Below are 24,069 nucleotides of genomic sequence, written 5' to 3'. Positions count from 1 at the left end.
CAAACTATGGTACAAAAATGTGAATTTCCGCTTTTTGAAGCAGCTCTGACTTTCTGAGCACCTGTCATGTTTCCTGAGGTTCTACAATGCCCAGACAGTACAAACACCCCACAAATGACCCCATTTAGGAAAGTACACACCCTAAGGTATTCGCTGATGGGCATAGTGAGTTCATAGAACTTTTTATTTTTTGTCACAAGTTAGCGGAAAATGATGATTTTTTTTATTTATTTTTTTTTCATACAAAGTCTCATATTCCACTAACTTGTGACAAAAAATAAAAACTTCTATGAACTCACTATGCCCATCACGAAATACCTTGGGGTCTCTTCTTTCCAAAATGGGGTCACTTGTGGGGTAGTTATACTGCCCTGGCATTCTAGGGGCCCAAATGTGTGGTAAGGAGTTTGAAATCAAATTCTGTAAAAAATGACCAGTGAAATCCGAAAGGTGCTTTTGGAATGTGGGCCCCTTTGCCCACCTAGGCTGCAAAAAAGTGTCACACATCTGGTATCTACGTACTCAGGAGAAGTTGAGGAATGTGTTTTGGGGTGTCATTTTACATATACCCATGCTGGGTGAGATAAATATCTTGGTCAAATGCCAACTTTGTATAAAAAAATGGGAAAAGTTGTCTTTTGCCAAGATATTTCTCTCACCCAGCATCGGTATATGTAAAATGACACCCCAAAACACATTCCCCACCTTCTCCTGAGTACGGCAATACCAGATGTGTGACACTTTTTTGCAGCCTAGGTGGGCAAAGGGGCCCATATTCCAAAGAGCACCTTTCGGATTTCACAGGTCATTTTTTACAGAATTTGATTTCAAACTCCTTACCACACATTCGGGCCCCTAGAATGCCAGGGCAGTATAACTACCCCACAAGTGACCCCATTTTGGAAAGAAGAGACCCCAAGGTATTCCGTGAGGGGCATGGCAAGTTCCTAGAATTTTTTATTTTTTGTCACAAGTTAGTGGAAAATGAGACTTTGTATGAAAAAAAAAAAAAAAAAAAAAAATCAGCATTTTCCACTAACTTGTGACAAAAAAATAAAAAATTCTAGGAACTTGCCATGCCCCTCACGGAATACCTTGGGGTGTCTTCTTTCCAAAATGGGGTCACTTGTGGGGTAGTTATACTGCCCTGGCATTTTCCAGGGGCCCTAATGTGTGGTAAGTAGGTAAATGACCTGTGAAATCCTAAAGGTGCTCTTTGGAATATGGGCCCCTTTGCCCACCTAGGCTGCAAAAAAGTGTCACACATGTGGTATCGCCGTATTCAGGAGAAGTTGGGGAATGTGTTTTGGGGTGTCATTTTACATATACCCTTGCTGGGTGAGAGAAATATCTTGGCAAAAGACAACTTTTACCATTTTTTTATACAAAGTTGGCATTTGACCAAGATATTTCTCTCACCCAGCATGGGTATATGTAAAATGACACCCCAAAACACATTCCCCAACTTCTCCTGAGTACGGCGATACCACATGTGTGACACTTTATTGCAGCCTAGATGCGCAAAGGTGCCCAAATTCCTTTTAGGAGGGCATTTTTATACATTTGGATACCAGACTTCTTCTCACGCTTTGGGGCCCCTAGAATGCCAGGGCAGTATAAATACCCCACATGTGACCCCATTTTGGAAAGAAGACACCCCAAGGTATTCAATGAGGGGCATGGCGAGTTCATAGAAATTTTTTTTTTTTGGCACAAGTTAGCGGAAATTGATATTTTTAATTTTTTTTCTCACAAAGTCTCCCGTTCCGCTAACTTGGGACAAAAATTTCAATCTTTCATGGACTCAATATGCCCCTCACGGAATACCTGGGGGTGTCTTCTTTCCGAAATGGGGTCACATGTGGGGTATTTATACTGCCCTGGCATTCTAGGGGCCCTAAAGCGTGAGAAGAAGTCTGGAATATAAATGTCTAAAAAATTTTACGCATTTGGTTTCCGTGAGGGGTATGGTGAGTTCATGTGAGATTTTATTTTTTGACACAAGTTAGTGGAATATGAGACTTTGTAAGAAAAAAAAAAAAAATAATTCCGCTAACTTGGGCCAAAAAAATGTCTGGAGCCTTACAGAGGGGTGATCAATGACAGGGGGGGGTGATCAATGACAGGGGGGGGTGATCAATGACAGGGGGGTGATCAGGGAGTCTATATGGGGTGATAACCACAGTCATTGATCACGCCCGTGTAAGGCTTCATTCAGACGTCCGTATGCGTTTTGCGGATCCGATCCATCTATCAGTGCATCCGTAAAAATCATGCGGACATCTGAATGGAGCTTTACAGGGGGGTAATCAATGACAGGGGGGGTGATCAGGGAGTCTATATGGGGTGATCACCACAGTCATTGATCATGCCCCTGTAAGGCTTCATTCAGACGTCCGGATGCGTTTTGCGGATCCGATCCATCTATCAGTGGATCCGTAAAAATCATGCGGACGTCTGAATGGAGCTTTACAGGGGGGTAATCAATGACAGGGGGGTAATCAATGACAGGGGGGTGATCAGGGAGTCTATATGGGGTGATCACCACAGTCATTGATCACGCCCCTGTAAGGCTTCATTCAGACGTCCGGATGCGTTTTGCGGATCCGATCCATCTATCAGTGGATCCGTAAAAATCATGCGGACATCTGAATGGAGCTTTACAGGGGGGGTGATCAATGACAGGGGTGTAATCAATGACAGGGGGGTGATCAGGGAGTCTATATGGGGTGATAACCACAATCATTGATCATGCCCCTGTAAGGCTTCATTCAGACGTCCGGATGCGTTTTGCGGATCCGATCCATCTATCAGTGCATCCGTAAAAATCATGCGGACATCTGAATGGAGCTTTACAGGGGGGTAATCAATGACAGGGGGGTGATCACCACAGTCATTGATCATGCCCCTGTAAGGCTTCATTCAGACGTCCGGATGCGTTTTGCGGATCCGATCCATCTATCAGTGCATCCGTAAAAATCATGCGGACATCTGAATGGAGCTTTACAGGGGGGTGATCAATGACAGGGGTGTAATCAATGACAGGGGGGTGATCAGGGAGTCTATATGGGGTGATCACCACAATCATTGATCATGCCCCTGTAAGGCTTCATTCAGACGTCCGGATGCGTTTTGCGGATCCGATCCATCTATCAGTGGATCCGTAAAAATCATGCGGACGTCTGAATGGAGCTTTACAGGGGGGTAATCAATGACAGGGGGGTAATCAATGACAGGGGGGTGATCAGGGAGTCTATATGGGGTGATCACCACAGTCATTGATCACGCCCCTGTAAGGCTTCATTCAGACGTCCGGATGCGTTTTGCGGATCCGATCCATCTATCAGTGGATCCGTAAAAATCATGCGGACGTCTGAATGGAGCTTTACAGGGGGGTGATCAATGACAGGGGGGTGATCAATGACAGGGGGGTGATCAGGGAGTCTATATGGGGTGATCAGGGGTGATCAGGGGCTAATAAGGGGTTAATAAGTGACGGGGGGGGGTGTAGTGTAGTGTAGTGGTGCTTGGTGCTACTTTACTGAGCTACCTGTGTCCTCTGGTGGTCGATCCAAACAAAGGGGACCACCAGAGGACCAGGTAGCAGGTATATTAGACGCTGTTATCAAAACAGCGTCTAATATACCTGTTAGGGGTTAAAAAAAACACATCTCCAGCCTGCCAGCGAACGATCGCCGCTGGCAGGCTGGAGATCAACTCTCTTACCTTCCGTTCCTGTGAGCGCGCGCGCCTGTGTGCGCGCGTTCACAGGAAATCTCGGCTCACGCGAGATGACGCCTATTGGCGTTAGCGTAGCCTGGGGGAGCCGCCGCAATGACGCCTTTCGGCGTTACAGTTGCGGGAAGTGGTTAACGTAGGAAATTTAGCAACATACAGACCCCAATGTATGGTACCGATTACCATAAAGTAACACGTCCATCCATAGGCTTTCATGTTAAAAAATTATATAAAAAAAATTTGTTTTTGCGGTGGCCAACTGTAAAGGAAAGCATAGCGGAACACAATCCTATACAGTAAAATGGAAAAAAGGTATACCAGGATTTTCCTATTGATGTCAGATCCTCAGCGGCGGTCCGATCCCTCACAAGCCACCGATCACCTGGGTAGCACCAGCACTGAGATTACACAGCTCCTATACAGAGCTTGTTACTGCGGTGACTGGAATGGAAGCAGCTCTGTCCACTATATAATGGAAAGAGCTCTATAGTTCTTCTGGTGCCTTCTCCATCTTTTTTCTTCACCATGGCAAGCTACCCTTTGCTGATTGAGTTATACGTTTTGCCTGAGATGTTGGGGCCCCCTCAAGGATAAGAGTTCTGTGCATGGAAGGGGTCTTGTACCTCTGCAGTCTTTATCATATACCAATTGGGGTCTGTAGGTGTCTTGTGGTGAACTAGTGTTGTAACTGTGTGTATGGCTTTCTTTTCAGTGATATGTTGCAAGTTTGCCTCGTGTTTTTGCAGGAGGTGGCCAGGCCTTGTGATGTCGGGGCACATCAGGGCACCAATATTATGTGGGGTGCACTTACAGAGGTGCTGGGCGGTCCGTTTGATCTAATAGTATGGGTGTAAGGAGCAAGCTGCTAGCCAGCAGCGTGCACTACACTTAGAGGGGTTTTAACGGACAACCCCTCCTCTGGATAGATCATCAGTATCGGACAGGTAGGGGTCCAACACCCAGGACCCACGGCGATCAGCTGTTTGGGAAAGCATCTGCACTCGCAAGAAGAATATGTTATGGACTATTGATACAAAATGGATACTTGCTTGTTGAGGACTATGTTTAGCTAAGATGGCGGCCAGGCATTCAGCCAACACCTATAAACTAGAATCTTACTTTTTGTTTTATCATGTGTTTCTTTGTGGTTTCCGTTCAGCTCAAGCAAGCAGTTACAAAGAAAGAAGAAGTAACGGTTTCACCCACGAGCAAGGGGGGAGGGGGGAGGAATTTCCTCTGAGCCGTCAAGGTTACAGAAAAGTATAGAGTTCGTAGCCAATAGAAAAGATATACTCTATCTTTCACCCCCCCCCCTCCCACTTCTTCATGTCGTAAAACCTATGTATTGTCTGCTGTTTTCAGGAAAATATACCAGAGATCCTGTTATAACTCCGAGATGTGTGTCGTCTCAGATTTGATCTCTCCGTGCACGTACATTAATTAATTTGGAGCAGTACATCAACCGAACTGGCAGCTTGGCCAGAACCAGAACAAAGATGTTCAGTGTAAGCAATGGGAGCATCTCTGGGGTATGAACTAAACATGCGTACTGCCTAGTGCGTTTTTTAGGGGGAGCTGGGCAGGGCCCTTTGGTACGTTCACACGTCAAGGATTTAGGGGCGGACATGCTCTTAGGGTACAGCACTTGACGCAAAACCCACCGTGGATCTTCCACAGCAAAATTGCGCGCCAAAAATCCGCCGTGTTAACAGTAAAAGTACAGTGAATGAGATTTTTAAAAAATCTCACCCACATGCTGCAGGAAGTTTCCACACAACGTCCATAACATGCATGAATTTCAGAACGGTTGGGTCACCAATAAATGTTATTTTAACATAATTCAGCACAGAAAAGCATCAATTACTTCGGTAATTTACTTTCGGTTACAAAAATGCTCCAGTTGGGAGATCTTCTCTTCACTTCATTATGATGATGCCCCCTGGTGTTTAATCCTTAAAATAACGTGCACATCTACCTACTAGGGTGGTCACACATGCTCAGTTCCATCCTTCAACTGCCATATCTACTATTAGAAACCATGACCGTTTCAGGGAGAGAGCTGCAGCAGATTGGACACCCCCCTGAGCAGCACCAGAAAGGACCCTCCCCCGAGCTGTAATGGAGAGAAAGCTGCAACAGAAAGGACACATCCTCTGAGCTGCCAGCCTTAAGAGCATGGAGTAATGAATAGGAAGGGGATCTCTGGATGCGGGGCTGGTTCTAGCTTTATTAGAAAGGTATTGTCATCTACTATATGATGTCTGAATTTCATTTTTTTACACTGCATTCATTTTTAAATCCACAGCAACTCAGTTTAGGTTGTGGATATCTGCCATGAACTGTATCCACAGGATTAGGATGAAATCTGTAACAAACCTGCAGCTTTTCCGCACCGAATTCTGCAATACAATCCATACCATACCATTTGGTGAGGACTTTGCTGCGGCAGCATTCCACCAGAGGAGGCAGGTTTTCCGATGCAGAAAATCCCCATTTGGCCATACCCTAAGTGCACACTGTATTGTTTGTATTCCCTTTATATACGCGATTTTCTTATTTTTTATTATTGCGAAAATTCCTTTAGGAAACCCGATAATATCACTGAAGGTACTGGGTGGCGCTGAGTTTTATAACACCAGCTGCAGGCTGGCACTGACCCAGACACTTGGCTGCAGCACCATAATGTCTGCAGAGATAAGGTTACTGGTTAATTGGGAAATTTTGTTTACATAAGCATTCAGGAATAATGCTATAACAACACCGGTCCAACCCGTTCACCTTGCTTTAATAATGGTTATATAGCTGGCGTGGATGCAAACAATCTATGCCATTTACTAGACCTGAATTTACTAGCACTAATGTAAAAAAGTCACAAGCGTTAAAGGGTTTCCCCAGCCATTACTGACGGTACTGGTACTTCCCATGTCACCCCCAGTTTCTACTTCCTGGTCCCTCTTAAGACAGGAAATAAGACTGCTGAGGCAATCACTGGCTGAGGTGTGCAACCAGTGGCCAGCGATTGGGTGAGCAGTCACTTCCTGTGTGTCGAAAAAGACCAAGAAGTAGAGACCGGAGGGTGACCTGGGATCAGTAATGCAACGCATGCAAACCGATGGAATTGGTCAGACAAATCAGGATCCTGATCCGTATGACAAGTGCATTGAAATGCTGGATCCGTCTCTCCGGTGTCATCCGGAAAAACACATCCAGCATTTATTTATTTTTTGCGGTCTGAGCATGCGCAGACAACAATGCCGAATCCGTTTTGCCAGGAATACTCAGGCCAGATCCGGCATTAATGCATTTCAATGGGGGAAAAAAATGACAGATCCGGCATTCCGGCAAGTGTTCCGGAATTTTGGACGAGATAAAACTGCAGCATGCTGCGGTATTATCTCCGTCCTGAAAAGGCAAAAAGACTGAACTAAAGACATCCTGAACGGATTACTCTCCATTCAGAATGCATTACGATAAAACTGATCAGTTCTTTTCCAGTATTAAGCCCCTAAGACGGAACTCAGTGCCGGAAAAGAATAACGCTAGTGTGAAAGTACCCTTAGGGTCATGAAAACGACTTTGTACACAGCTTTCACTTTCTAATATACTTTATCTGTCTTTCCAATCTCTAAACATGTGACCCCATCCACTGCTGCACATAGCACCTCTGCTGAGCTGGGCTCGTCTCTTGTCTGGTCCAGAGAAAGACTCTGAGCGCGCCGCAGCCTAACTGATTTGCGTGACGAAATCCAGCCGCAAGTCCTGGCGCATGCACTCATAACAAAGGGGCTACCATTATACGCAAATGCACCAGGACTGGGGGCTGGATTCCCACTGACCGAAAACAGTGATGGACATAATGTCAGGGAAGAGCTCCATAATCCTGCAGTCTAAAACTTTTATTTTCCCCATACGTCCCCTACTTTGCGCTCTTACATTTGGTCGGTTATGTAGTAGTCGAGGACAGAGAGCAGAGAATATGAGTGCAGGATCAGACTACAGAGAGTGTGTTGTCTGTTGCCATGGAGATGCATAGTCTGTATGCATTTAATGTGTGTTAAAAGGGAACTCTAGAGTTTAATGGTCTCTAGGACCTAAGCGTAGCTTTTGCATCCTCTCTGACTAGTAATTGTAAAACGTTTTTCTTTATTGTTTACTCTTTAAAACACATATAAAACTCTTAGGAACTAACTTAAAATTCCTCAGGGAAGACAGAAAGGGAATTTGTCTCCTTTGTGTATTATATATTCTAATACGTGTTCAGATGGACCTTGTCTGGGTGGAACACCCGATTACTTCTCAGAGTGAAATTGCAGGGTTGAGAGACCTGAGAAGTGATCAGGTGTTCCACCCAGACAAGGTCCACCTGAACACGTATTAGAATATATAATACACAAAGGAGACAAATTCCTGGGAAGTTACATCTTTACTTACTCAACTGTGAAGCCCCGACAGGTTTGGGACCCTAAATGGATCCTGCACGTAATTAAAACAATTAGTATGGCCAGTGAGCTATTGAATAAAATGTATCATTATAGCGCCACCTGCTTCTTCTCATTTTTTTGGTCCGTCTCACTGAGCTGGTCAAACGTTCTCAGTTTAAAGCTTCAACTGCTACCAGCCATACGTCCTGTTAGAAGCTGTATCCATTACAGGGAGAGAGTAACATCAGAAAGGACACACTCCCTGAGCTGTCAGCTTGATATTAATCTAGCAGAGCAATGAATGGGGAGATCTCTGGGTCCATGGGAGGTACAGGGCTGGTTCTAGCTTTGTTAGAACACCTTCAATGGCTTTTGTTTCAAGACAACGCAACAAGTTAAGAAATTGGAGAAATTTTGATGACTTTAAAAAGCTTTGCAATTTATCCATCCTGGCAAATGCATCAGCAAATATTCATGAAATTACAGAAACGCACACAGTAATCAGTCAGTGCTGCAGGGCACGAGCAGCAATCACAGGGGAACGTACACAAGAGGACAAAGGTCTCAGAGGACGCCCAAACAAAGGTTCTCTTCTACCTGGCAGAAAAAGCTCTGCTCCCGGAGGCCTTTCTCTGCCGCTACCTGAGCTGAATTCATTATGTGAGGTTACAAAAAACTATTTTCATCAATAGAGAGTGCTGCAGCATTGGATTCAGCCCTGAAGTCAGAGGCACGAGACAACAATGAAGGAAATACTCCGATTTACACAGTGACAGCAATGTTGTGGGGGTCACATGAAGAAACAGGGGTGGTAAGGTCAAGGCAGGACAGTAAAGATTGGAAGACGTAAGATTTGGGTGAATATTTACTAAGCAAACGCACAAGAACTCTGAAGTTGATGTGTTGGAAGCAAAAAAAAATGGGCGGGGGGGGACCTGAATGATTTGTACTGGAGTCAAATTGTGATGACTAGACGATGGGGTCAGAGCACCTTCAAAACAGCAGGTCTTGTAGGACGTTCCCAGTGCCTACAAAGGAATGACAATTGGTGAACGGAGAACGGTCATGGTCAATGGTCCATGGGAACCCCACCTCGCTACTTACAGGACATAAACAGCTGTAAACGTCTTGGTGCCATACGTTGTACGCTATTACACCGTCTCGTTGAGCACCAGCCTTGACAGGTCAGAGCCGTTTTGGTGCTGTAAATGTATGCCAACCACGAGGAGGTGAAAGGAGGAGGAACCTGTCCCCTAATGACTTGTTGGGGAATTATTACATGACATTAAGAATAAATTCCACCTCCAGGCATGGCATTACAGAAAGTCCAGCAGCCATATAAGAAAAAAAAAAGAAAAAGAAAAAATAATGTTTAATACTTACAACATCTTCTATGATTTCCTTGATGGCGGCCACAGCTAAGATGAACAGCAGTGGAACCAAAGTTGTATATCGACCAGTAGGAGACACGTCAGGAATTTGCTGAAAGACACAAAGAGCACATGATTTAAAGTGCTACTCCGACTATCGGGGTCATACTTTATTTAATTCACTGCTATTACATATTACAGGAATGTAATGGCCCTATGTCCCCCTACTATCTTTTATGTCTCCAATGATGAAGAGGATCTTCTGGCCGCACATGCCCAGTTCATTCGGCTTCACATTACCCTGGAGTCCATACTAATTTCCAGGTGCTGACTGGTATTTAATAGCACTGTGAAATCAGCATCAGTGGCTGCACCAGGCATGTTGTTAGGGTACTTTCACACTTGCGGCAGAGGATTCCGGCAGGCAGTTCAGTCACCAGAACTGCCTGACGGATCCGTCAAAACGTATGTAAATTGATGGCATTTGTCAGACGAATCAGGATTCTGATCCGTATGACAAGTGCATTGAAATGCAGGATCCGTCTCTCCGGTGTCATCCGGAAAAACTGATCTGCAAGTGTTCCAAAGTACCCTTAGGCTCCACAATCTGAGAAATGAGAGCGAGAGAGCAAGAGAGCGAGAGAGATTACAAGAGGACAATTGCTTGTTTTTTTGCGTCCTCTGCTAAAATGGTGCCACTGGAAAATATAACTCGTCCAGCAAAAAACAAGCTCTTAGGGCTCATGCACACGTCTATGTATTTTGCGGTCTGCTAATAACACGGATCCGCAAAAAATACAGATGACGTCCGGGTGGCACACTTACTGATAATCTGTTTTCTTTGAGCCTATGACAGCACCCATGGAGAGACCGCCTCCTACTCCTCAGGACAGGAAACAGGAACCAGTCCTTTTCCGAGAACTAAGACACACAGTCAGGTCCATAAATATTAGGACATCGACACAATTGTAACATTTTTGGCTCTATACGCCACCACAATGGATTTGAAATGAAACAAACAATATGTGCTTTAACTGCAGACTGTCAGCTTTAATTTGAGGGTATTCACATCCAAATCAGGTGAACGGTGTAGGAATTACAACTGTTTGCATATGTGCCTCCCACTTGTTAAGGGACCAAAAGTAATGGGACAGAATCATAAATCAAACTTTCACTTTTTAATACTTGGTTGCAAATCCTTTGCAGTCAATTACAGCCTGAAGTCTGGAACGCATAGACATCACCAAACGCTGGGTTTCATCCCTGGTGATGCTCTGCCAGGCCTCTAGTGCAACTGTCTTCAGTTCCTGCTTGTTCTTGGGGCATTTTCCCTTCAGTCTCGTCTTCAGCAAGTGAAATGCATGCTCAATCGGATTCAGGTCAGGTGATTGACTTGGCCATTGCTTAACATTCCACTTCTTTCCCTTAATAAACTCTCTGGTTGCTTTTGCAGTATGCTTTGGGTCATTGTCCATCTGCACTGTGAAGCGCCGTCCAATGAGTTCTGAAGCATTTGGCTGAATATGAGCAGATAATATTGCCCGAAACACTTCAGAATTCATCCTGCTGCTTTTGTCAGCAGTCACATCAGCAATAAATACAAGAGAACCAGTTCCATTGGCAGCCATACCTGCCCACGCCCATGACACTACCACCACCACCATGCTTCACTGATGAGGTGGTATGCTTAGGATCATGAGCAGTTCCTTTCCTTCTCCATACTCTTCTCTTCCCATTACTCTGGTACAAGTTGGTCTTGGTCTCATCTGTCCACAGGATGTTGTTCCAGAACTGTGAAGGCTTTTTTAGATGTTGTTTGGCAAACTCTATTCTGGCCTTCCTGTTTTTGAGGCTCATCAATGGTTTCCATCTTGTGGTGAACCCTCTGTATTCACTCTGGTGAAGTCTTCTCTTGATTGTTGACTTTGACACACATACACCTACCTCCTGGAGAGTGTTCTTGATCTGGCCAACTGTTGTAAAGGGTGTTTTCTTCAGCAGGGAAAGAATTCTTCAGTCATCCACCACAGTTGTTTTCCGTGGTCTTCCGAGTCTTTTGGTGTTGCTGAGCTCACCGGTGCGTTCCTTCTTTTTAAGAATGTTCCAAACAGTTGTTTTGGCCACGCCTAATGTTTTTGCTATCTCTCTGATGGGTTTGTTTTGTTTTTTCAGCCTAATGATGGCTTGCTTCACTGATAGTGACAGCTCTTTGGATCTCATCTTGAGAGTTGACAGCAACAGATTCCAAATGCAAATAGCACAGTTGAAATGAACTCTGGACCTTTTATCTGCTCATTGTAATTGGGTTAATGAGGGAATAACACACACCTGGCCATGGAACAGCTGAGAAGACAATTGTCCCATTACTTTTGGTCCCTTAACAAGTGGGAGGCACATATGCAAACTGTTGTAATTTCTACACCGTTCACCTGATTTGGATGTAAAAACCCTCAAATTATAGTGGTGTATAGAGCCAAAAATGTCAGAATTATGTGGATGTCCCAATATTTATGGACCTGACTGTAAGATATACACATACTGCACTTTCTTTTCTTTTTTTTTGGGAAGGGAATTAGCCGGGTGCTGTCATAGGCTCAAAGAAAACCGATTACCAGTAAGTGTAATCTTATTTTCCCCCCTCGCCTATGACAGCACCCATGGAGATATAAGCGAGATCCATCTAGGGTGGGACCTATTAGAAGGCAGCTGAAGTTTATAATGTTTGAAAAAAGTATGGGGGAAACGCCATGTGGGAGCCCAGATTTTTTTAGGACGCTGACTGATGGAATGAAAACCCCTCTTTTTATCAGAGGCCTTCTCAAGAAGATCGTCGAGGACCGGGCCAAATAAGAATTCCCCTTGACACGGAATGCCACAAAGCTTAGCCTTAGAGCTAGCATCTCCGCTCCCGATTTTCAACCAGATAGCTTTACGGGCAGAATTGGATGAAGCGGAAGCCCTGGCCAATAATCTTAGGGAGTCGGCCGAAGCATACGCCATAAAATCTAGGGCATTATAAAATGTAGGAAAAGAGGATAACAACTGCTCCCTAGCGGTACCCCCTTTAATGTGATCCTCCAACTCCTTCATCCATGCCTTAAGGGATCTAGCTACCAAAGTAGCGGCAATAGCTGGTTTAAAGGCCGCCGCTGAGGCTTCCCAATTTTTCTTTAAATAGATGTCTGCCCTTCTATCCATTGGGTCCTTTAGAGAACCCATATCCTCAAATGGAAGCGCAGTTTTTTTTTATAGCTATTTTGGCCACAGGGGCATCTAGTTTAGGAGCTCTATCCCAAGAGGTAGTCACCTCCTCCTTAAAGTGGTATTTATGTTTCACATAGGAGGGAATAAAATAAAAAAAAAGACTTCCCATCAGGCTTTTTCCATTCTTTAATAACAGGCTGAATATTTTTATGTACATCAAAGAATTTTTCTCCTACGACCCAGACCCTCACACAGTCCTGAACAGACTGCGTCGGCTTTTGGTCATCTAATCCAATAGTAGCTCGCACCTTTACTAGGGAATTACTAATCTCTGTATGAAAAAGCGGCTTCCTCATCACAGGAGTCATTTGATGAAAAGCATTCTCCCTCTTCCAATCCAGAAAGTACATCACTGGCCCTTGAAAGGGGGTAGGGGGGCTTGGGGGGAGTAGATGCAGCTGCAGAGGTACTAGGGCGGCTTTTTAGCAGACCGCTATCCGACTCCTTAACCTCCTCCCGGATCATCTGCTTGATGCTGCCCATCAGAGACGGAGCCTCCTCCTCCATTAACTTTTTCACACAAGCCTGGCAAAGGGGCTTCACCCAGGCAGAGGGTAGTTTCTTTTTACATATAGAACACCCCTTGTCCTTAGATCTGGAGACCTTCCTAGACTCTTTAGGCACCTAGACACAGAAGATGACCCCCATGAGTAAACAACCACATGCACATAGGAGGAATCGCCCCTCTTACCCCACCGCAGTACCGGTGTATCATTGGTGGTTTCAGTGGCTTCTGCGTGCTGAGACTGCTCCATGTTCAGACACTGGATCTTCCAAATGGAGGAACTGCCCGCTTCTTCAGCCAGCAGGGCAGTGAGCTGGCTGAGCTTTTCTCACCCGGGCGCGCACACTGGCTCTCCCCCCCCCCCCCCCCCCCCCACTTCCGGCTTACAGGGATAGCTTCCCTCCACTGTCGCACCGGAAGTAAGTCACCATCCAGGCCGCGGCGTCCGTGCGCACGCCACTTGCGGTGCTGACAGCCGGACATGCGACACGGCCGCAGAGGTCCGCAGCGTCAGGAGGGTAAAAACACCCCCCTGGGCCGAAAAGGAACAGAGCGGGGAGGAGGGAGAAAGAGGCCCAGACTTAGCAGTGGCTCCTAAACGAGACTTACGCCGCACGAGTAAGTCCTCCTACAAACAGTCGGGGGCGCCCGCAGCTCCATCTATTGACGGTTTCCGACTCCCTCCTGTCCCCTTAGGAAACAGAACTGGAGGTGGAGAGGGTGGTCCCTCTTTTAAAGAGTTTTCTGGTTCCCGTTTCCTGTCCTAAGGAGTAGGAGGCGGTCTCTCCATGGGTGCTGTCAGAGGCGAGGGGGAAAATACATTTGTGTGCATGAGCCCCTAATACAGCTACACGGTGACTTTGATGTCAAGTAAAACCGCTCCAGGCAAATCTACAGGTTGTCTAATCTTTCAGTACATACATAGTAGATACACAGAGGCCAGCCATCCACATAGCTGAGCAGGGTGACTGTACAGCAAACAGGAACGTGCAATGCAGTCAGCTGATGGGTTAACATTATGCAGTTTACCTGGAGCAAGGCAATGAACAGGAAAAACGAGTTGGCCGCTCTCCGGAACTGGGAGTAGAGAAATCTTGGCAGAAACGTAAAGGGGTTGTATTTTGCAGTGCTGGAAAACACAGAAGACATAGCAGAATTTCAGCATCAATGCAGAAGTGTTATCTTCCAGTTATTGACGGCATCTCTCAGAGCGCACGCTGCCCATCGCTGCTCGGAGATTATAGACCTTGATTTATCAGCCTGTCTGCAAGGCGCTAACACATGGAATAATACAGTAACCACGCACATCACTACATTAAAACACAAGGAAAAAGAAATCTGAGAATTTTTCTTCTTTTCTCCTTCCTTGCGCCTGGAAACTTCAGAAGTTCTGTGCTGTGATCATTTGATGACGTACAAACCCACAAAAAAGTATTACTATGCAATGAAAGTGGCATTTTAAGTATTATTGCAATAAAAATATTGTAAGATTTTTTTATGTAGATTTTTCTCTCTGGTGGCGCCCACTGGTGTTTATCCTTCATTCTCCTGCATTCAGTGGATTAACGTGCTCAGCAGTTGCCCCTTTCCCCTCCTCTGACTGCTGGCGCAGTGATCTCAGACAAGAACCTTGCATTTAGACCTCATCCGTGTGCCATCCGAATTTTTTTGCTGACTCACTGACTTCAATGGATCCATGGTCCACAATTTGATGAACGGATGATCCGTCTGCTTACGCATCCATACGTCCGTTCCACTAAAGGATAAAACATGTCCTATACTTGTCCGATAAATGCGGACCACGGATAAGCTGAAGTCAATAAATCCGCAAAATGCAGATGCAACATGGATAATATCTGGCCACGTGCATGAGGCCTTATTCATCCCTACTAAGCTTAAGCGAATTGAGCTTCGGATCATAGATCCAAGGTAGTTTCTTATGCTGTTTCCGTACAGCAATAAAATGTATTAGCTCCGCGTAGGAAAACGTTGTCTTGGCCGAAGTTGCGAGAGACTTCTGACTTTGGTTTTCCTATCTGCGGATTTAAAAACATTTTACAATAGGAATCAGAAATCTGCTGTGGTACTGGCTGGTACCTAGATACCGGAGCCAACTTCGGCCGAGATTACGTTTTTCCTACACGGAACACAAATGCTCTATGGAAACAGCATTACAAACTACTTTTTTTAATGAATCGACCTCGGATCTATGATTCGAAGCTCGATTCGCTCACGCCTAATCCCTACTTCTAAATTCATAAAAATACATAGTTATATCTCTGTCTAGACAGAGGATAAGGAAATTTTGGGGGCATTACATACCACATGCATCTTTGGGGCTGTATGTGAGGGACTGCTTTCTGTGCAGGTGAGCGATAGGTTAATGGGGTTGTCCCACGAAAAATATTCTACAGTTTTCAAACCAGCACCTGGATCTGAATACTTTTGTAATTGCATGTAATTAAAAATGTAGCCACTGAGTTATTCAATAAAATATATCTGTATAGCGCCACCTGTTTGTTTTTTCTCTTATTTCTTTGACCTGCTCACTGAGACGGCCGCACATGCTCAGTTTCATCCTTCAGCTGCCTCCTGAGCCATGATAGGCAGAGCATGGACACGCCTCCTGAGCTGCGATAGGGAGAGCATGGACACGCCTCCTTAGCTGCAGCAGAAAAGACACGCCCCCTGAGCTGTCAGCTTGATATAAATCTAACAAAGCAATGAATGGGGAGATTTCTGGATCCATGTGAGGTGCAGGGCTGGGTCTAGCATTGTTAGATAGATTGTCATGTATTATATGCGCTCTGGTTTTAATTTTTTAAAATTAGTCATGGGATAACCCCTTTAACAAGAGGCAATTGCAATACACCCTAGGAGAAGCAGATGCTTGAGGAGCTACTGCCCACCCACAGAAAGGAAAACTCCTCCAGACAATGCAAGTTAAAACAGAGAAAAAAAAACTAAAAACTAAGAGCAGCATTATTTGCATTGATATAGTAAAATAACTGGAAGAATTGTTCATCCATGGGATAACACCTTTAACTGAAGGATTACTTTACGGCGTATACACAAGGCCAAAAGATGGCCTATACACAGCCATAATACACTGTTCATACAGTGTACAGACCATTACTATACCTGGGTATTTCAGGCACATATATAGAGGCTTTTCCTGATTCTCTAGAAATCAGACAGTAGAGAAATCATAGTGCGCTCCATCAGATTCCATGTTTATGGAGGTAATCTGTTCCAGCAGAGAATACCTCCACACATTAGACATGTGCAGCTCAGTGCTGGGGATCAATGTCGCCCCTATTCACACTGGCGTTTTGGCTTTCCGTTTTTGAGATCCGTTCAGGGATCAGTTTTGCCCTAATGTATTCTGAATGTAAAAGGATCCGCTCAGAATGCATCAGTTTGCCTCCGTTCCATCTCCATACCTGCAGCGTTTTGGTGTCCGCCTGACGAAACTGAGCCAAACGGATCCATCCGGACACACAATGTAAGTCAATGGGGACAGGTCCGTTTTCTATGACATAATAGAAAACGGATCCGTCCTCTATTGACTTTCAATGGTGTTCAAGAAGGATCCGTCTTGGCTATGTTACAGATAATACACACGGATCCGTTCTGAACGGATGCAGACGTTTGTATTATCTGAACGGATCCGTCTGTGCAGATCCATGACGGATCCGCAGTAAACGCGAGTGTGAAAGTAGCCTAACAAGGCTTCGTACACGTGGCTCCATTGTGCACACGGGCCCCTAATGTAATGATGCAGTCTCAAGACACCTCAGAAATAGTGCAGCCTACACAGCCATAAATCTCTCAGGCAGATACGCATGGTTCCCGGCCTCGGACACTGCTTGCCGCCAGACGATCCTGCCCAAAAACGACCCCATTCTTATGTGCAGGATTTAGTATCACAGAAATATCTGCAATAAATCTGTTATGCAGGAATGTACCCTGAACGAGTAGAGCAAGGCCTGGGGTGGTCTGGGTCTGTGGCGGTTTTGTACGTAGGTTTAATCAGATTTGTCTGCGATTGTGTAGTTTCGTTTTTTTCCGTCAGCACTCCCTCCGTTTTGCATAGGTTTTCGCGGGTGTGAAGATTAACATTTTCTAGCAACCATCCGGATACCTCAGTTTTTCACGCAGGTCTATTCATCCAGAGCTGCGTGAAAAACGGACAATATGCTGCAATTTTTCATGAACGTAGAGGTAATCCGTGAAAAACTATGTTCATGGGCACAGACCCAGTGAAATGAATGGGTCAGGATTCAGCCCGGATGCTGTCGATTTGCAATATGGTTCGTGACACGATGGAAAACTCGTTTGTGTGAAATTAGCTTAAAGGGGTTTGGCAAGAAACTTACTGGTGACCAGTCCTTAGGATAGGTCATCCACATAAGATCGGGGATCCGACTCCCAGCAGCCCGCCAATCAGCTGTATTTCATCAGTTCTGGAACTACACAGCTCTGTACACTATGTAGCGCTCAGACCCCCACCGATCTTATATCGAGGACCTAACCTAGCTGATCAGTAAGTTAGTCAAAGAAACCAAACCATTTCCAGACCCTTGCCGTACATGTACGGAGGAAGACCGGTCTTTAAAAATGCTTCTCGCGAGCGTGTCTGGCACCAAAGCCGCCAGGTTTAAAACAGCAGACAGCCGGGGCTAATGATCCCAATCTGGGTGCTCAAACATGATCTCACATCCAATGGGGTCTCCCCATCTAGTAAACTGATGGCAAATTTATAATCATTGGAGGCTGACCTCTGTGACCCCCAACAATTCTGAGAAGGGGGGGGGGGGGGGTTGCGGCACCGATTTGGCACCATTTTCCCTTGCACACTGGCGCTCCCAGGTACACCAGGCTGTGCAGGGAACTGCAGCCGGCACCTTGAGCAGAGTTGTGTCTGTACAGTCCGGTGGCCGCTAAGGGGACACAGCACTAATTGAGGTTAAGATTGATGGGGGTCCCATCAATGTCCTATTCCGAGCAAGATGGGATTACTATCATAGGATGAAAAGTTACACAACCACTTAACACTTTGTTTCAGGGAGTCACCATTCTCAATGCAATGAATGGGAACATTCTTGAAGGCATCCAGAAGCGGCAGACCCTCACACGTCTACTCCTTCCCACAAGGAGAAATCCAGGGTCTAGGGACACAAAGCCTTAGACGACAGAACCCCCCACCCCAGTGCGGCCTTATAATGAGGAGCTGCGTACCTGACCCAGTTGTTGCAGAACTTTATAAGCTGAGGCTGATTGATAAAAATAGTTCGGGTTTCTTCTTGATCAGCGAGCGAAGTCTTCTCAGAAACGTCGTCTGTCTTTTCATAGCCTAGAGAGAAGGAAAAGTGACATCATTACACCGCCTCTCAGTCACTACAAAGAGCGTTATCCCTTTTACACAGAAAAATCATAATAATTGCCAAGATGTTCCCAATTCAGGGAAAAGCAGAAAGTAGACGGGACACAGCCGCTCACACTGCGCTTTGCCCGTCATCCTCCATACAACCCAAGTTATTCTAAAGCAAAAGTGAATGCAGCAGATTTAGATTTATAAATGTGACATAATGTTCCTATGGGTGGCGGCAACTAAACTCAGCACTGCTACACCTGTGTGGTGTAGGTGTTATCCATCATTGTAACCCTGTCTGATAATGAGATGACTGCTGTCAGAAGTGCAGTAATCTGTGTGTCTTTATATTTACAAAAAAATAATAAAGTGTCCATGTAACCTAAGTGTGGTATCAGCTGTATGCGGTTATTACTACGCAGGTATCTGCTCATTGAAGTGGAACGGTCCGCCTATTACTAGGCCTCGTGGCCAGTGCACACTGCAGGATTTTAGGATTATTTATTTCGGTTTTTTAAATATCAATGGTGACCTAGAAAAGCCAAAAATTCTTCAGAAATGTTTGTCATAGAAACTTGATTTAACCATCTTGTGACTTATTGGGGATCCTTTATCAAAGACCAGCACTTGACTCCAGTCTTCGATAGCCCCTGTGCCACCAGAGGATGCTCTTCATTTATGACGAGGCGCAGGCATCCCCCCGGCAATCAGTGCTAATAGATTAAAAATCCACTCTAGTCCACAGCTGGAGAAGATTTCAAGAGTCATTTATGCCAGAAAACCAGCGTAAATGATGGAGAACGTGCCGGGGATGATGACACCACCCACACTACTTACCCCACCACCCCAGAGTGCTGCAGTCACGTCATACAGCCGATTGTCAGGGTGCCAGAAGTCAGCCCCCACCTATCAAATATTGGTGACCAATTCTGAGGAGAGGCCACCAATAACTAAATCCCGGAGAGCCCCGCTAATTTAGGTGCAAGAGCAATTTAACTTTAAAAGGGGGGCATGAAGGGGGGTGGGGGGGGTGTCATAGTAAATGCCCCCCATTCTCTCACAGCCCCTTTGCTCTTCATGGATATATAAAGGGTGCACATAATCCCAGACAACTCCTACACCCAATGACCGTGTATTCGACTGAGATTCTCTACTGTAAGAGCAGTGAGACATTCTCTATAGATTCTACCTAGAAGGGAATTCCTTACAGTAAGGCCTCATGCACACGACAGTTGTTGTCTTCCGTGTCCGTTGTTCCGTTTTCCGTGATTTTCTGCGGACCCATTGACTTTCAATGGGTCAGTTGAAAACTCGGATAATGCACCGTTTGTCATCCGCGTCCGTGATCCGTGTTTCCAGTCAGTCAAAAAAATATAACCTGTCCTCTATTTTTTTCACGGACAACGGTTCGCGGACCCATTCAAGTCAATGGGTCCGTGAAAAAACACGGAGGCACACAAAATTGTCATCCGCGCGTTCATTTTTTTTTTTATCATTTGCAAGGCAAACTTGACAATTGTTTTTTTTTTTTCACTTTTCAGGTCTGGTGATCCTCCAAAAATCAAGGAAGACACACGGAAACAAAAACGGATCACAGAACAATGGAACAGCTTTTTGCGGACCGCAAATAAATACTGTCATGTGTATGAGGCCTAAGAGCAGTAAGACTACAAGCTGGCTCAACAGGTGCCAGAACATTTCCTGTAATATCCCCTGTAATAACGGTGTCACACAGGCCAGTTTTCAAGTTGACAGGTAATCACACTTTACTGAATGGTACTTGAAAGAAAATATTAGAGGAATTTGGGGGTTTTAAAAAACAACTTTATGTTTCTAGAGGGAAAGCTTGACTCTTACATTTTGGGCGATAGACATATTACTGTATTTTTACGTTAGTCCTTTATGTTGTCAGGTTATGGACTGTGTTGGAGTGCTTGATGACTATTTTGGCGGCTTTACCCCATGGCGCTTTTGTTTATGTGCCTTTAGGTATACAAAAAAAAATAAAAAATAAAAAAAAAGTTGCTATGTAGCTGTATGCGGTTATTACGCCCCAGCCGGTCATGCAGGTGTCTGGTTTACTGGGTATTTGCTCGCTGATTAAAGCTGCGGACACAATCGGAGAAGGTTACCTCGTGCTTTAATAGGCTCCGTTTGCTGGCCTTTCTGCGCTCTGATCTGCAGGCATACAGCTTGTGTTTGCATTACTAAACAATCCAAATGAACGAAGGCTGAAAAGCAAACAGTCGTTCAAGCCTCGCTGACAGCAACACACGCCACTGCTCTGTCTACACAGAAACGCGCCAGGTCATCTTCTCCGAAACCAGACCTGCTGCGACTGATTCCTAACCACAGAGCGCGCACAACTCAGAGACCATAGCGGACATTACAGGACGCAAAGAGGAATGCCTTTGACTAGGGATTGACCGATTATCGGTTTTACCGGCCGATATTCAGTATTTTGACCGTTATCGGTATCGGCATCTATTTTGCCGATATTCCGATAACATATTGGGAACACAGAACGCGCTGCTCTCAGCGCTCTCCGCGTTCCCTCAGCAGCACAGGGGAGAAGGAAGCCGTGTCTCCCTCCCCCTGTGCTGCTGCAGCCAGTGAGAGGAAGGAGGACAAGAGGAGGGGGGGGAGGGGCTGTGGCCACTGCGCCACCAATGAAGAGAAATCTCTCATTAATTCATATATAGAAGGCGGGAGCTGGCTGCAGAATCACATAGCCGACTCCCGACCTCTATGAGCGGTAGCTGCGATCTGCGGTAGTTAACCCCTCAGGTGCCGCAGGTCGCAGCTACCGCTCATAGAGGTCGGGAGCCGGCTATGTGATTCTGCAGCCAGCACCTGCCTCCTATATATGAATAAATGAGAGATTTCTCTTCATTGGTGGCGCAGTGCGCCCCCCACCCAAGCCCCCAAGTATTAATCATTGGTGGCGCAGTGCGCCCCCCACCAGCATCCCAGTATTAAAAACCATTGGTGGCGCAGTGTGCCCCCCAGTATTAATCATTGGTGGCAGTGGCCACAGGATCCCCTCTCCCCTCCTCCTCCGATCGGAGCCCCAGCAGTGAAGCCCTGGCTGCCATGGTAAGGTCCATGCTGCTGTGTGCACAAAGCACAGAGCAGCAGGGACAGTGTGAGATCCTAGTCACCCTGATAGAGATCTATCAGGGTGAATAGGACAAGGGTTCTAGTCCCTAAGGGGGCTAAAAGTTAGTAAAAAAAAAAAAAACAACACACCAAAATATTAAGTATAAATGAAAAAGATTAAAAAAAATACACGTTAAGGCTACTTTCACACTAGCGTTCGGGTGTCCGCTTGTGAGCTCAGTTTGAAGGCTCTCACAAGCAGCCCCGAACATTAGGGCTGGACGGATCCGCTCAGAATGCATCAGTCTGGCAGCGTTTGTCCTCCGCTCAGCAGACGGACACCTGAACGATGCTTGCAGCGTTCGGGTGTCCGCCTGGCCGTGCGGAGGCAAACGGATCAGTCCAGACTTACAATGTAAGTCAATGGGGACGGATCCGTTTGAAGTTGACACAGTATGGCTCAATTTTCAAACGGATCCGTCCCCATTGACTTTCAATGTAAAGTAAAAACGGATCCGTTTGCATTATCATGAACAAAAAAAAAATATATATATTTTTTTTTTTTTGTTCATGGTAATGCAAACGGATCCGTTCTGAACGGATCTAAGAGTTTGCATTATAGGAGCGGATCCGTCTGTGCAGATACCAGACGGACCCGCTCTGAACGCAGGTGTGAAAGTAGCCTTACAATAAACATTAATTTTCAGCAGATTTGTATAGGAATTTTTTAATTTTTTTTAAAATGAAAATTACCAGAATATCGGTATAAATTATCGGCTATCGGCCTGAAAGTTCACAAATTATCGGTATCGGCCCTAAAAAATCTATATCGGTCGATCCCTACCTTTGACGCTGTTTTCCAATTGTAATGGCTGAGCAGTTCTGCTCACAAAACCATACAATAATTAAGAATCAATTACCGAGCAGTGTGTCATAATAGACATTCAGTGTGGTGTTCCACTATAGGTTCAACCACGATCCAGCACCGAACATGTCCTCTTAAAGGGGTCCTGTCACCTCTCCTGACATGTCCATTTCAGTAACTGCCTGCATTCCTCATGTAATAACCACTCCGGAGCATCCATTATTATGACTGTATGCTGTACCATTCCTTTATTGTTCCTAATAGAAATCTATGAATGAATGGTCTGCAATAAAGGTCTAGATGGGTGTTAGCAGTTTGGGGGGGGGGGGGGAAGGGGGGTTATCCCCACACAGTCTGACACTGGCAGCACAGACTGGATAAACTGGACTGACTGTGCAGGCATACCCACCCAACTGGAAACACCCATCTGGACCTTCCTTGCAAACTGCTAGCAATCCACACAAAAACTTCTAGCAGGAATAATAAACAAATGGCACAATATAGAGTCATAAGAATAGTTTCTTCACAATTATTACATGGGGGAAGCAAGTAGTTACTAAAACAGACATGTCAGGAGAGGTTATGTTCACATATCAGATTTGATGGGATTTTGTGCTGAAATCTGCATCCAATGTCATTTAAACCTCAGCTGCCTCACTCAGGTCCCCCACTGTCAACATCCACTGACACTGCTGCAGCCAATCTCACCTTGCATCACGTCAATTGGTCAATCTGCCAAAGCTGAGGCCTGGGCAGAGAAGTGGCAGATGAGGTTTAACACTGACAAATGTAAGGAATAATTCAAGTAAGGCTACTTTCACATCTGTGCTTTCCCTTTCCGGTATGGAGATCAGTCATAGGATCTCAATAGCGGGGGGGAAACGCTTCCGTTTTGTCCCCATTCATTGTCAATGGGGACAAAGTTGAACTGAATGAAACAGAGTGCACCAGAATGCATTCCGTTCGTTTTGGTTACGTCCCCATCGCTGACAGAATAACGCTGCAAGCAGTGTTTTTCTGTCCGCGATGTGGTGCGGAGCAAGATGGATCAGTCATGACTAGGGTTGGGCGATATTAAAAAAATTCTCCCACGATAATATATAGAGAGTTATCACGATAACGATATATCACGCTAAATGCCCATTTAGAATTTTTTTTTAACTCAAACTCATGTTTCCTCGTTACCCCCTGTGGGGATTTGCTCTGGTAGACAGGTTAGCGGACGCAGTATAGAGGCAAGGAACCAGGTTGCAAATCAAACTTCAGTGTTTTATTCACACCCTGCAAAACATAACAGTCTTAGTGCTTGTTCATACACAGCAAAACACTGCACGTCTGTTTGCAGTCTTAAGCACAGAGGACTGCGCAGCTTCAATGTCAGATGGAGGTAGAGCCTCCCCACCTGATAGTGCTGACTGCTTTTTAAGCCTGCC

General features: G+C 45.4%; 1 protein-coding gene across 4 annotated transcripts in view; it reads right to left on the bottom strand.

Moving 5' to 3' along the window:
- The window catches only part of ATP8A1 (ATPase phospholipid transporting 8A1), a 209,591-nt gene that overhangs the window by 139,025 nt on the left and 46,497 nt on the right, over nucleotides 1-24,069 (bottom strand). For 3 of the 4 annotated variants that reach the window (XM_040418921.1, XM_040418923.1, XM_040418922.1), the window contains exons 3-5: nucleotides 18,540-18,654; nucleotides 14,328-14,427; nucleotides 9,543-9,641 (exon numbers count right to left, since the gene is read on the bottom strand). In XM_040418921.1, coding sequence (XP_040274855.1) covers nucleotides 9,543-9,641; nucleotides 14,328-14,427; nucleotides 18,540-18,654 — 314 coding nt within the window. Of the gene's footprint in view, nucleotides 1-9,542; nucleotides 9,642-14,327; nucleotides 14,428-18,539; nucleotides 18,655-24,069 lie in introns of those variants that run through there. The other variant, XM_040418924.1, reaches the window with a different exon arrangement.

This window comes from Bufo bufo, chromosome 2 (assembly GCF_905171765.1).
Source record: "Bufo bufo chromosome 2, aBufBuf1.1, whole genome shotgun sequence".
Lineage (NCBI taxonomy): Eukaryota > Metazoa > Chordata > Amphibia > Anura > Bufonidae > Bufo > Bufo bufo.
Note: the sequence above shows the minus strand (reverse complement) of the source record. Positions and strands in the feature narration are given on the sequence as shown.